This window comes from Plasmodium gaboni, chromosome 9 (genome assembly GCF_001602025.1).
Source record: "Plasmodium gaboni strain SY75 chromosome 9, whole genome shotgun sequence".
In the NCBI taxonomy this organism is placed as follows: Eukaryota; Apicomplexa; class Aconoidasida; order Haemosporida; family Plasmodiidae; genus Plasmodium; species Plasmodium gaboni.
This window is the reverse complement of record NC_031489.1, coordinates 369,330-382,823: the sequence shown is the minus strand read 5'-3', so window position 1 is coordinate 382,823 and position 13,494 is coordinate 369,330. Positions and strand designations below refer to the sequence as shown.

At 17.8% G+C, this 13,494-nt stretch overlaps 2 protein-coding genes across 2 annotated transcripts; both read right to left on the bottom strand.

Moving 5' to 3' along the window:
* Positions 1–300: 300 nt before the first annotated feature.
* On the bottom strand, positions 301–1,599 carry PGSY75_0910300 (hypothetical protein; the record flags this gene model as incomplete). Its single annotated transcript, XM_018785519.1, has 1 exon — positions 301–1,599. One exon carries the CDS (start codon positions 1,597–1,599, stop codon positions 301–303), a length of 1,299 nt encoding a protein of 432 aa, XP_018641860.1.
* Positions 1,600–3,270: 1,671 nt separating this feature from the next.
* PGSY75_0910200 (hypothetical protein) lies at positions 3,271–11,781 on the bottom strand (the record flags this gene model as incomplete). The annotated part of the gene is made up of 1 exon (XM_018785518.1): positions 3,271–11,781. The coding sequence occupies one exon, from the start codon at positions 11,779–11,781 to the stop codon at positions 3,271–3,273; it is 8,511 nt and encodes a 2,836-aa protein (XP_018641859.1).
* Positions 11,782–13,494: the final 1,713 nt, after the last annotated feature.

Genomic DNA, 13,494 nt, shown 5'->3' with positions numbered 1-13,494 from the left:
ATATATATATATATTTATGATAAATAATTTTTAGGTGAAACTACTTATATTTATAAAAACAATGAATTAATTAGATAAATTAATTAAATAAGTCAAAATAAATTAGTAAAATCAAATAACCAGACAAATATGTAATATATATATATATATATATATATATATATATATTTATTTATATTTATATTTATATTTATCTATGATGAACATATTATAAATATCACATTATATAATATGAACACCAAAACTATTTAATATAATTTTCTGTCCATTAATTTATATATATATATTATAGATTTAATTTTATATTGATTCATATTGATCAAGATTTAATTCATTTTTCAATCTATCCTCTATTTCATCTTTTCTATTAAGAAGCTGTAATTTTTGCATTTTTACTTTTAAAATGTTCATTTTAAAAAGTACGCATAAATAAGTTAATGAAAAGATAAGAGGAAGAAAAACTACTATAAATATAATTAAAAATATTAAAATAATAGAATCTGTTGTATTAATATAAAAGTGTGCATTAATAATTTGCATACCTTCAAAATCATTTTCATCTGAATATAAACATATAATGTAACTTTCATTTGTTTGTAATTCATCTTTTTTTAAAAACGGGATATAATAATTTTGTATATTATTATTTGAAAATGAATATTGTACCACATTTTGTATAATATTATCTTTTTTTTTTTTTTTTTTTTTATGTAAGGGTCCAGATCCTAATATTGAATAATCCCAAAAAGGTGGGCATTTTATTTTATTAGGAGGTGAATCTCTTGGTAACCTAACAAATACAACACGATTATAAGAAGTAATATAATTTCCTTTTATTGATAAATTATAATCCCAATTATTTGTTAAAAATGATTTAGTATATATAATATCGAATTCATCTTTATTCCTATTAATATTTATAGGATATGAATTAAATATTAATTTTCCTAAATATGTGGGTGTTTCATAAGTTGATTTATAACAAACATGTAAATCTAAAATTGGTTTTTCTTCTTTTGATTTCATTTTATCATTTGCAAAATATATTATATTATTTTCTGTATTAACAGTAACTGGTATACTATATGAAGAAAATAATTTCTCTAAATATTTTTGTGATATTTCTATATATAAATATAAATTTTTTATTGAATAATTGTTATCATTATAACATACATTATATATATTTCCAGACGTGAAAAAATCTTTTGTACATTTCTTTTCTTTTTCATTTTTAAAACTTTTTTTTAATACAAATGCTAAACAAATTTCATTGTTTTTATCTTTTGGATAATTTGACCAGTCACCAATTATTTTCATATATGTTTTTTTTTTTGGTAAAAATAAAATCTTGTCATCTTCTCTATCTTTATCAATTTGAACTGTTACAATTAAATCTTGTAACATACCCTTCGCTACATGTTTATATAAATATTTACTATCTATTTTATGTGTGTTATCGTAATATTTTATTTTTGTCACATCCTGGGGGTATTTTATCTTCTCAAACTCTTCACTTAAGCATTGCCTAAATAAATTATTATAACAAAAACTTAAAACACAAAAAAGAAAAAAAAAGCCATTTCGAAGAAAAATCATGCTAAATAAAATATTTCTTTCATTAGAATTTATAAAGATAGAAAAAAAAAATAAAAGTACATAATGTTTTTCTTATATATACATATATATAAATATAGATACAGAAATCTATATAAATTTATATCTTAGAAAAAATATATATACATTTTTTTTTTGGAATCACAATATCATCATAATTTTATTAATTAAAAAAATATATAGTCTCTTAATTTTAACAATCCTATTAAATTTTTTTTTTTTTTTTTCACCTTTACATAATAATGTTCATGATGAAAATCCAATAAATTCTTTTTACAAATATTTTACATATATAAATTTAATTAAGATATCATAAGTAGATATTATTATATATATAATATTATATTTTTCTCAAGAAAATGATAAAAATATATAATTTGAATAAAATAATATATTTTTTTTATTAATATAATAAATAAATATATGATTTTATTTGTACATATGAAACTAATTATATTACATAAAGAAATATTGTACATTTATATTTATATTAAATCATTTCATTTTAATACATATTATATATAAATATAAATATATATATTATAATATAAAAACTTAATATTTATTTATTTATTTTATTTTTCTTTTTATATATTTTTTAGTATTATATTTATATAATATTAAGATATATAAATAAAATATTTTCAATTTTATAAATATATACATATATATATATAACATTCCTCTTATTAATTTATACTAATTCATAAAGCATCGGGAAAAAATACGGTTCAGTTTTTATATAAATAAGTATATGATTTAATAAATGCACATTTATGATTTGTAGAAAATAATAATTATAATAAATTGATTCATTTTTGTGTGACTTATAATTTTCCTTAGAGTTACTTAGATTATTATAATATAATTCAAGAATATAATATAACAAAAATTAAAATGTATATTTATTTATTGTGTACTCACAAATGTATATTATGTTGCGCAGTCAATATTTTTCTACGTACTTATTTAATTAAAAAAAAAAAAGTTATTTTACGTAGATATTTAATTTTTTTTTTTTTTTTTTTTTATTGTTCTTTGAATAATGGTTGAATACAAAGTTAAAAAAAAGGAAAAGGTGTAAGTCGTTTTTTCATTTTCATATATAAATATTTACACAAAGTAGTATTTTAACGAATTATGAAATGTTCCACATACACATAAAAAAAGAAAAAGCAATATAAATAAATAAATATATATATATATATATATATATATATATATATAGTATGTTCACAACACCAAAAAAAATGAATTAAAATAAGAAAAAGTACTTATGTTTGATAAACATCTTTTTTACCATATTAAAGGGATTAATATATATATATATATATATATATATATATATATATTATATATGTATGTTTATAAATACATAATATTATTATCTACTAAGAAATAAAAATTATACCTGTTAAAAATTTACTATATTGAACATAAGAATATATATGAAATATGGTTTTACCTAAGATACAATATAATGTTATACATTTATGATAAGTTAATATTTCAAATATTTCCTTATTTTTATGTTTGATAAGAGTTATGATAAAAATATATACAAAAAAAAAAAAAAGAAAGAAAATATATATATATATATATATGTAATATATTTTTTTAATTTTGTTTCTTCTCTTGTGGTATTATAAAAATTCATACATTATCCATTGTACCATTTTTATGACTTGTTTCTTTTACATCCAAGAAATATTTAAACACACAATTTTTTTCATTCTTTGAATGCCTGAGTATATATAAAATATTTTTGTCTGCCATAATATTTACGTCTGGCATAAATAATTGAAACTCTTTTAAGAATTCCTTTTCATGATTTGTTATTTCAATTGATAAACAATCACAATACATATTTAGAAAATCCTTTCTTAATTTAAATTCTTCTAATTCTAATATTTCCATATTATTTTGATTTTTTTGTTCATAATTACCTATAGCACTAATTTCATTAAGTAAAAATTTATGATGTAATAATTTAGATAAGAGTTTTAATTCTCCTTTGGTAAGTTTTATAAATTTCTTTATTTTCCTTTTTATTTTTACAATTCGATCTTTACTCTTTTGATTGAGCATTTTATATTTTATGTTATCTTCTATATCACAACAATCATGTAGTAGTTGTGGGTTTTCTTGAACTGTCTCTTTTATAAAAGTATTTTTACCTTTTACATCTCCATAGGTATTATCATTATTATTATCATCTCTTTGTATAATATAACTATCTTCATATTGTTCCTTTTTTAAATGTTTACTTCCCAAGTATCCAATATGGTTATATGATGTAGTAGTTATATGTTCTTTTTTTAAACGTATATTATTAAAATAATTATTTTCTCTTTTGTAATCACCATTTCTTGGGAATTTTGTATTAGATGTTTTATTTTCTGTTGATTCATATTTCAGTTTCATTCCCTTATTTCCATAGTGTGTATTTTTATTAGTTTTTCCTTTATATATCTTACAACATCTTTTTTCTACTAACTCTTCTAATTCTTCATCATCTTCTTCTATTTTTATATTTGACCTTTCCTTATTTTTTTTACATGATTGTTCTTCTTCATACATATCTAATAAATCTTTATATAATTCTTCATCATCTTGTGTGTTATCTTCATCTATTTGTGTAAGTGAATAATTTTCATCGTCATAAGAGTTATTATATTTTAATTCGTCATTATCATTAATGGTATTTCTATTAGATTTAACATTCTCATCATCATATTGGTTTAAATACACATCACTTAATTTTTTATTATCGTTTATTTCATGACATTTCTGTTTTTCTATATTCATTTCCTGTTTATTTTCATTAATATATATACTTTTTTTTTTATATTCCATTTCGTCTTTGAGTTCTTCGCATTCTTTATACATATCTTCATCATCTTGTTGTTCATCTATTATATTTTCATATATTACATCTTTTTGACATTGCTCTGCATTATTATCATAAGAATTATGGTCCTTATTATCAATGTCTATATTATTTTTATTTTTATGTCCATTATTATTACCTACATAATTGTCCATATCACAAACATAATCATCATCAATATAATATTCTTCTTTATCACATTCGTCATACAATTGATCATCATCATCTTCTTCATCATCATATTTCTCATCATCTTCATCATCATATGTCTCATCATCATCATCGTCATCTTCCTCATCATATTCCACATCATATTCCTCATCATAATCGTCATATTCATGATCTTGTTCTTCATGTTCATCCTCCATTTCTACAAGATACATACACTTTTGTTCACTATTTTTTACGTTATCAAAAGGAACATCATTTTTCTCACCTTGTATATCATGTTCATATTTTTCTTCTTTTTTCTTATCAAATAAATCATCTTTTTCATTATTTTTCCCATAAATTTGTAGTTCCTTTTCTTGTCTTATATTACCATCCTTATGGTTTACTGTGAGTTCATTAAGTTTGTGTTTTTTCTTATTAATTCCTATAATTTGTTCAATTAATTTTTGTTGTTCATCTTCGTAATTATCATTTTCATTTTCATAAAAATCTCGCGTTTCATCTTCATTATTATTTGATATATCTGGATATACCAAATTCCATTTTCTATTACTTTCGTTTTCATCATATTTTTCTGTCTTTTCTCTGGAAGTATTTATATTTTTGTTCTCCATATTATAATTTATTTTATCATCATTTTTCTTTTCATATTCAGATAAATTAGCAGAATAATCTCCATCCATTAAAGTTGGATTACATTTTTCTGACAACTGTTTTTCTAACTTTAAGTTGTTATTTTTTTCTTCATCTTTGTTTTTTCTATAATTACTAAATTTACGTTTTAAATAATCCAATTGGCTATTAAAATAATTTTTTTTTTTGTTTCTATCATTAATTGATTGAATATTAGTATTATGATCTTTAGGTGATTCACTAATTTTTTCCGTGCATAAATTATTATTATCATCATTGTTATTATTATTATTATTATTGTTATTATTATTATTGTTGTTATTATTATTATTGTTGTTATTATTATTATTGTTGATAATCGTGTTTTTATTTTGTATTTTTAATACATCTGTTTCCACTTTATTATTTTCATTTTCGACCTCCATTTCTAAATAAGTACAATATTGATCACTGGACAAATAATAACAATATTTTACTTTTTCCTGTTGATTATTTTTTGGTATATCATTGCAATTTGCTGAATTATTATTTAGCTCATCAGAAAGTTTATCACATTTTTTCACTTTATTTACCTCATTATTATTATTATTTTCTATAATTTCTATATTTCCTGTATTTTCTCTATTATTATTTCCCCTATTATTATTTTTTTTATTTTTATTTTTATTTTTTTTTTTAAATATTTCCATAAAGTTTATATGATCAGCATTTTTTTCAACAAAGAAATTTTTGATGAATTCTTTATTTTCTTCAGAGTGCATTTTTTCTTCTAATAAATAATTGATACACATTTTTGTGTTATATACATTATATGTTGATTTATCAGAATATAAATCATATATATGTGTATTCATCATTTTTAAATTTAATACATGAGATTGATCACTCTCATCAGATAGGTATTCACTTTCATTTTGATCTTTTCTTAGCTTTTCCATTATACAATTGATTGCATATTTTCTTCTTTCTAATTCTAAGATATTTTTTATAATATTTTCATCTTTGTTATCTAAATCAATACTTTTAGTAATAAAATTATCTAAATCAAAATCTTCGAAAGAAAATTTTTTATTATATATTGGTTGATTTGTATTATAGTTTTCATCATTTACATTTCCTAGGATGATTTTTTTGGAAAGCATATTTTGAATTTCTGTAATTTTTTCCATTTCTGTTTTGTTATTATGACAAAAATAGTAATTATTATAATTATAATTATTATTATTATTGTTATTATTATTATTATAGTTGTTGTTTTTTTCATTATTATTATTATTATTATTATTAATATTCTTCTTGTTTTTTTCTTTGTGTCTATAATAATTTTCATTCGAATAATGATGCTTGTGGTGCTTTTCATCATACTCTTCTATGTCTAGATATTCTTCATCATTGTTATTTTCATCATCTGGATGATAATTCATATTATTCCTTTTTCTTCGACTCAAATTATTATATGATACATATGGAGTGTTATTATCATTAAATTGATGATCATATATTAATTTATTTTCATCATGTAAATAATGAGAGTGAATAGCTCTTGTTTTATTATTAATAAAATTATTTGAATTAAAAATGAATTGTTCTTGATCATGCATATATATATTACTTCTACCTCTAATTTTTTTTTTTTTTTTTCTTTTTTCTTGAATTTGATATTTATACATGTAATCATTTTTATTGTTTCGTGTTATGTTATCATTTTCTTGTAAATGATAAAGAAAATTTTTATCGACATAATAATCATATGAACGATTATGATATTTATTTATAGATAATTCCAATGCATTTATATATGAAATATTTTCATTCAATTTTTCTAATAACAATTTATTTCTTGGTGAACATTCTTTATCAATATCTAGTATAAAATCATAATTTTCCATTTTTTTTTTTTTCTTTTTTTGTACTTGTAATATATTATTATCATATATAACATATTTATTATCATATATTTTATCCACATCAATAATATAATCAATTATTTTTTCTGTATTATTCTCATTATTATTATTATTATTATTATTGGTTAATTGCAATTTATTATTATATATAATAAATTTATTTTCTTTCAATTTATCAGAATTAGTTATATGGTCAAAATTCGTTTGGTTATTTTTATCAATTTGTAACTGATTATTCCTTTGAAAAAATAAATGATTTATTTCATTATTTTTAAAATTTGTTGTAACATCATTAAATTTATTCATCCCATGCAAGTTATTTTTATTTGATATATATATATTATTATTATTATGTGAACTTTTATTAAATTGAGGAAAATAATAATTATCTGATATAATATTTCTTGAAGTATCATCAATTATTTTCCTTTTATAATTTATTTCATTATTTTTTTTTATTATTTCTATTTTTTTACTTACACTTAATTTTTGTCTATTTAATGATAAATATTCTCCAACATTCTTTTCATTGTTATGTATATAAATTTTATAATTACAATATTCTTGAATTAAGTTGTTATTATTTAATTCATTTTTTTTATTATTATCAATATTATCATTATTATCAATATTATCAATACTATCAATACTATCAATACTATCAATACCATCAATACTATTTTTATTATTATTATTATCACAATTATTTTTATTATTATTTTCAGTATTATTATTTTTATTATTATTTTCAGTATTATAATTTTTATCATAACTTATCATATTATTCACCATTTGTTCATTTGTGGTCTGATGTTTATCTTGATAGGATAAGCGGGTGCCTTTATTTAATTTGTTCATATCATTAGTAAATTTAGTTGCATGATAATTAATATGATTTTCATCATTCAAAATATTGACCATATTATCATCTTTAAAATGATTAAAAAATTTATCAATATTATTACTATTATTTATATTTTTAATATAATTACTAATATTTTTAAAATTATCATTATTATTATAATTATTATTATCAATATTATCAATATTATCAATATTATTATTATTATTATTTAATTTTTGATTATCTATTAATTTCATATTCAGATAATTTTCCTCTGGACAATTTTCATAAAATGTATTTTGGAATTTTTGTTTTTTTTCATTTTTAAAAAATTCCATATTTCTATTTTTAAATATATTTTCATTATTTTTAAATATATTTTCATTATTTTTAAAAATATTTTCATTATTTTTAAAAAGATTTTCATTATTTTTAAACAAATTTTCATTATTCTTAAAAAGAAGTTCATTATTTTTCAAAAGATTTTTACTATTTTTAAATATATATTCATCATTTCTAACACATTCTTTATTATGAACATATTTTACATTATGATTAATTTGGCTGTGGAATAAATCATTGTATATCACATTTTTATGATTTTCATAATTTTTATGATTTTCATAATTTTCATAATTTTCATGATTTTCATAATTTTCATAATTTTCATAATTTTCCTGATTTTCATAATTTTCATAATTGTCATTACTTTCATTATTTTTATTATTCGAAAGGGTAGAAAGACTTTTTTTTATTTCGTTATTTATTAAATTATAATTTAAATTATTTTCCTTGAAATAATAGTTATTACTATTTTCATTATTATTATTATTATTATCAGAAAGAACAAAATTATCATATTTTAATAATGCGCGTGATATGTCATTATCGTTACAAATATTATCATTTCCATTATATTTATTATAGTCATTGCTATAATTTTTATAATGATGTGTATCACAATGATATTCCCTATCATCATCATTATTATTATTATTATTATTATATATATTGGTCATTGCTTCATTTCTATGTATTAATTTATTTATATTATATGAACGCACATTGCCCTTTTGAATTAATCTATTAAAATTTCGTTTTGCTACTTTAGAATAATATTCTAACATGGACATATTTTGATTTTCATTATATATCATATCATTATTATAACAATTATATTTTATATGTCCTTTTTTCATATGATTACAAGAATGTTTACAAATATTTTTTTTAATATGTAATTTATTTACATCCTCACTGTATTTTCTATGAATACTATTCAAATTATAACTAGAATAATTTATATTATCATTATTTAAATTTAATAATTTCTTTACATCATTATTAAAAATATTATTTTGCTTATTACATGGACAAACAGTTGTGTGACTATCATAAAATAATTTATCGGATTGATCATTTATTTTTTGACATTCTATATTATTTAAATTATTTTTAAACCTTTCATTTTTTAAGCAATGTGATACAAAATTATAAGTATTTAACAATATATTATTATTTAGATAATTATTATCATCATCATTATGATGGTTATTATCATTATTATTTTCATGGTTATTATAATGACGATAATGATTATTATTATTATTATGATTATTATGATGGTCACATTTTTCGTCATCAAATAGACTCAATTTTTTCTCATCCTTCAGAATATGATTATTCATATGCATAAACAAAAATTTTGTTATTTGTTCATCAGTATATGGATATTCTGATATACGAGAATTATTTAACATGTTATTTCTAGCAAATCTGTTATTACCTTCATTTAAATCATTTCTATATGCACAAAAATTATTTTTATTCTCATGATTATAAAGATAATTAGCATCTAACATATATTTATTTTGCTCATAATTGGAACTATTATAGTTATTCAAATATTTTTCCTCTCTTTCATATAACATATGACGTATATTTTCATTTATATTATTCATTCCATTATCATCACTATAAAAATATTCACTTTGATAATTAATATTTTTATTTATATAATTATTACTACTGGTATAATTATAATCACTAATATCTTTTTCTTCCTCTATATCTTTATTATTATTCATTTTATATATATTTGTAAAATTTTTATGAAAATTTACATGTGAATCATTATTATTACAATATTTATTTTCCATATTCCATTTGTTTTCATGATATATAGATTTATCTGAATTTTTCATATTTTCTTCTTCATCTATTGTAGTACTAACCATATGATTATAAGAATCTATTGAATTTTTTAATTTTATTTTATGATAGTTCATTTCATTCCTATCACAATAATCATTAGGTTCATTTGTAGAATAACAAGAGTTTACCTTATGTATATCTTTATCCATAGGATATGATATATCTGTTTTTGTTTTTCCTTGATTTGTATATTTATCATCTTCTACATTATTACTTGATATAAATTTCGATATTTTTGAAAAAAAATTTTTTAATAAAAATTTCTCATAAGAATATGTTTTATCATTATATGTTTTATTCTTTTCAGAATTGGATATATTTTCATTGTTAGGTTTTTTTTCTAATGTATCATTTGATAATTCATCCTTTTTTAATATATCCCCCTTTAATGATTTTCTATCTAATATATCTTCATTTAATGTTTTTCTTTGTAACATGTTCTCTTTTAATATATCCCTCTGTAATACATTCATTTTTAATTCATCCTTAATTGATATTCCTTCTTTTAGCATGTTCTTTTGGATATTCTCCTTTTCTGATTCTTCGAAAGATTGATCATTTTGTTCATTTTGAATATTTTGATTAGTTCTTTGATGATCCTTTTTTTCTGTACATATCATTTTTTTTTTTTTTTGCTTATCCCTTTCTATGGGTGAGTTGATACGAAAAAAACCATAATCATTAATATTATCATAACTTTTATTACATAGATATAAATTTTCTTGTTCCTCATCACATTTTTTATAATTTGATGGTATATGAGTAATTATATCATCTGTACAACTGGCACTAGTATATTCGTCATACATGAATATGGATTTATTCAAATTTTCATTTCTTATATTATAACTTATATTATTACTATAAGGGTCGTTATTTATTTTTTCTTGATTTTCCAATTCTTTTTTGTCTTCATCATTTGTAAACATATTTGAAGTTACAAATGTATTTACATTATTATTCATTTCTTGAATATTTCTTTTTTCATCAAATGCTTTTTTCTTTTTATTTATAAAATGTTTTAATTCTAAATTTTCTTTATTATATTGAAATAAATCATTACTTACATTATGGTTCTCATTAAAAATGGGTTCAACAAATATGGGTGTATTTAATATATGTTCGTTAGTTATATTTTTATTAGATGTGTATTTATTAGATAAAAGTTTATCTGATATAATATCATTTGTTAAAATGTCATTGGAAAAAATACCATTCGATTTAATATCATTTGTTAAAATATCATTGGATATAATATCATTTGGTTTTATATCATTTGAATTAATATCATTTGGTTTTATATCATTTGAATTAATATCATTTGATTTAATACCATTTGATATTAGACTACTTGAATTGGGTTGATTTAATGTGGAATCTTTTTCATTTGTCAATAACTTGTCAGACGATTTGTCATTTTTATTTCTTTTTGCATATTTTGAATAAATTGATCCAAAAAAATTAAAATTTTTCTTCGTTAGTTCAGTTTTTGGAGAATTATGCATAATTATAAAAAAAGAAGATATTAACAAAAAAAAAAAAAAAAAATCCAAAACAAAACAAAACAAATGATAAACATATATATATATATATATATGTATATGTATTTAATTAAAGTAAAACAAAATTTACTTTGGTACATATATAAATAAACATATATATATATATATATATATATATATATATTTATTTATTTATTTACTTATTTCTTTTCTTTTTTTTTTTTGTATTTCTTTTGTTTTTCTCTTATCACATTTATATTTCAACATCCTTATATTGAACTTTAAATAAAATCTATTCATGTACCACATGACATATTTTATATAAAAGAATAATGTAAAAAATAAATAAATAAAAATGATACATATAAAAAAAGATAATTATTATAACAAAATTATGTGAAAAAATTAAAAAAAAAAAAATATATATAATAAAAACAAAAAACAATATACTATAAAAATTTACATTTTATTATTATATGTAAAAAAAAAAAATAAAATAAATAATAAAATATAAATAAAATACATTTTTAGCTTAATGCTTATATATAATAAGGTTTTATAAAACATATTTCGCTTATTTCGTTGTATTACATATTTTTTTATTTATTCCACATAAATAATAGTATAAATATAAATATATATAAAACAATAAATAATAATAAAAAAAAAAAAAAAAAAAAATTAAATAATAAGAATTTAATCTTAATATATTATATATGTATATATATTTTTTTATATTGAATAAAAAATAATAATAATAAATATAAATTAACATATTTCTTAGTGCATTTTGATATTACACATTATTTTTTATTATATATATATTTTTTTTTTTTTTTCTTTTATAAGTCTCTTAACTCAATATAAAAAGTTATAATAATATGTATTTAATTTGAATCTAATATAAACATATAAAAAGGTTCAAAAAAAAATAAAATGTGTTAATTGATATATAAATGTGCTAATAAATAAATTGGTTTATTTTCCCAATTAGTTCATGGATACATTTTATAAAATATATATAAATATATAAAAAAATTTAAATAAATAAATAAATAAATAAATAAATAAATACATACATAATATATATAATATATATATAATATACTAATGTGTTTTTTTTTTTTTTTTTTTTTTTTTTTTTTATTTAAATATATTATATATAATAAATATATTCTTTTGAACATATAATTCGTAAAGAACATATTTCTTATATATATATTTATTTATGGCAAAAAAAAAAAAAAAAAAAAAAAGAAATTACAAAATAAATGAAAATTTGTAAAATACATATAAATATATAATTAATATAAAATATATTTTTTTGTATGATACATATATTTTATATATACATATATATATTATTAAAATGAATTTATGAAAAAAAATAAAAAAAAAATTCTATAAGAATATAAAAATACAAAAAAAGAATACTTTATGAAAAAAAAAGAAAAAACAATATGAAAAAAATAACATGTATATAATAATATATATATGATTCATCCTTGTTGATAAAAAAAGGAAAAAAAACTTTTGTTTCTCCTGATATTATGTTACTAAGGATTAAAAAAAGAATAAAAAAAAAAAAAAAAAACCAAAAAAAAAAAAAAAAAAAAAAAAAAAAAAAAAAAAAAAAAAAAAAAAAAAAAAAAAAAAAAAAAAAAAAAAAAAAAAAAAAAAAAAAAATTATAAAAAAAAAAAAAAAAAAATATATAT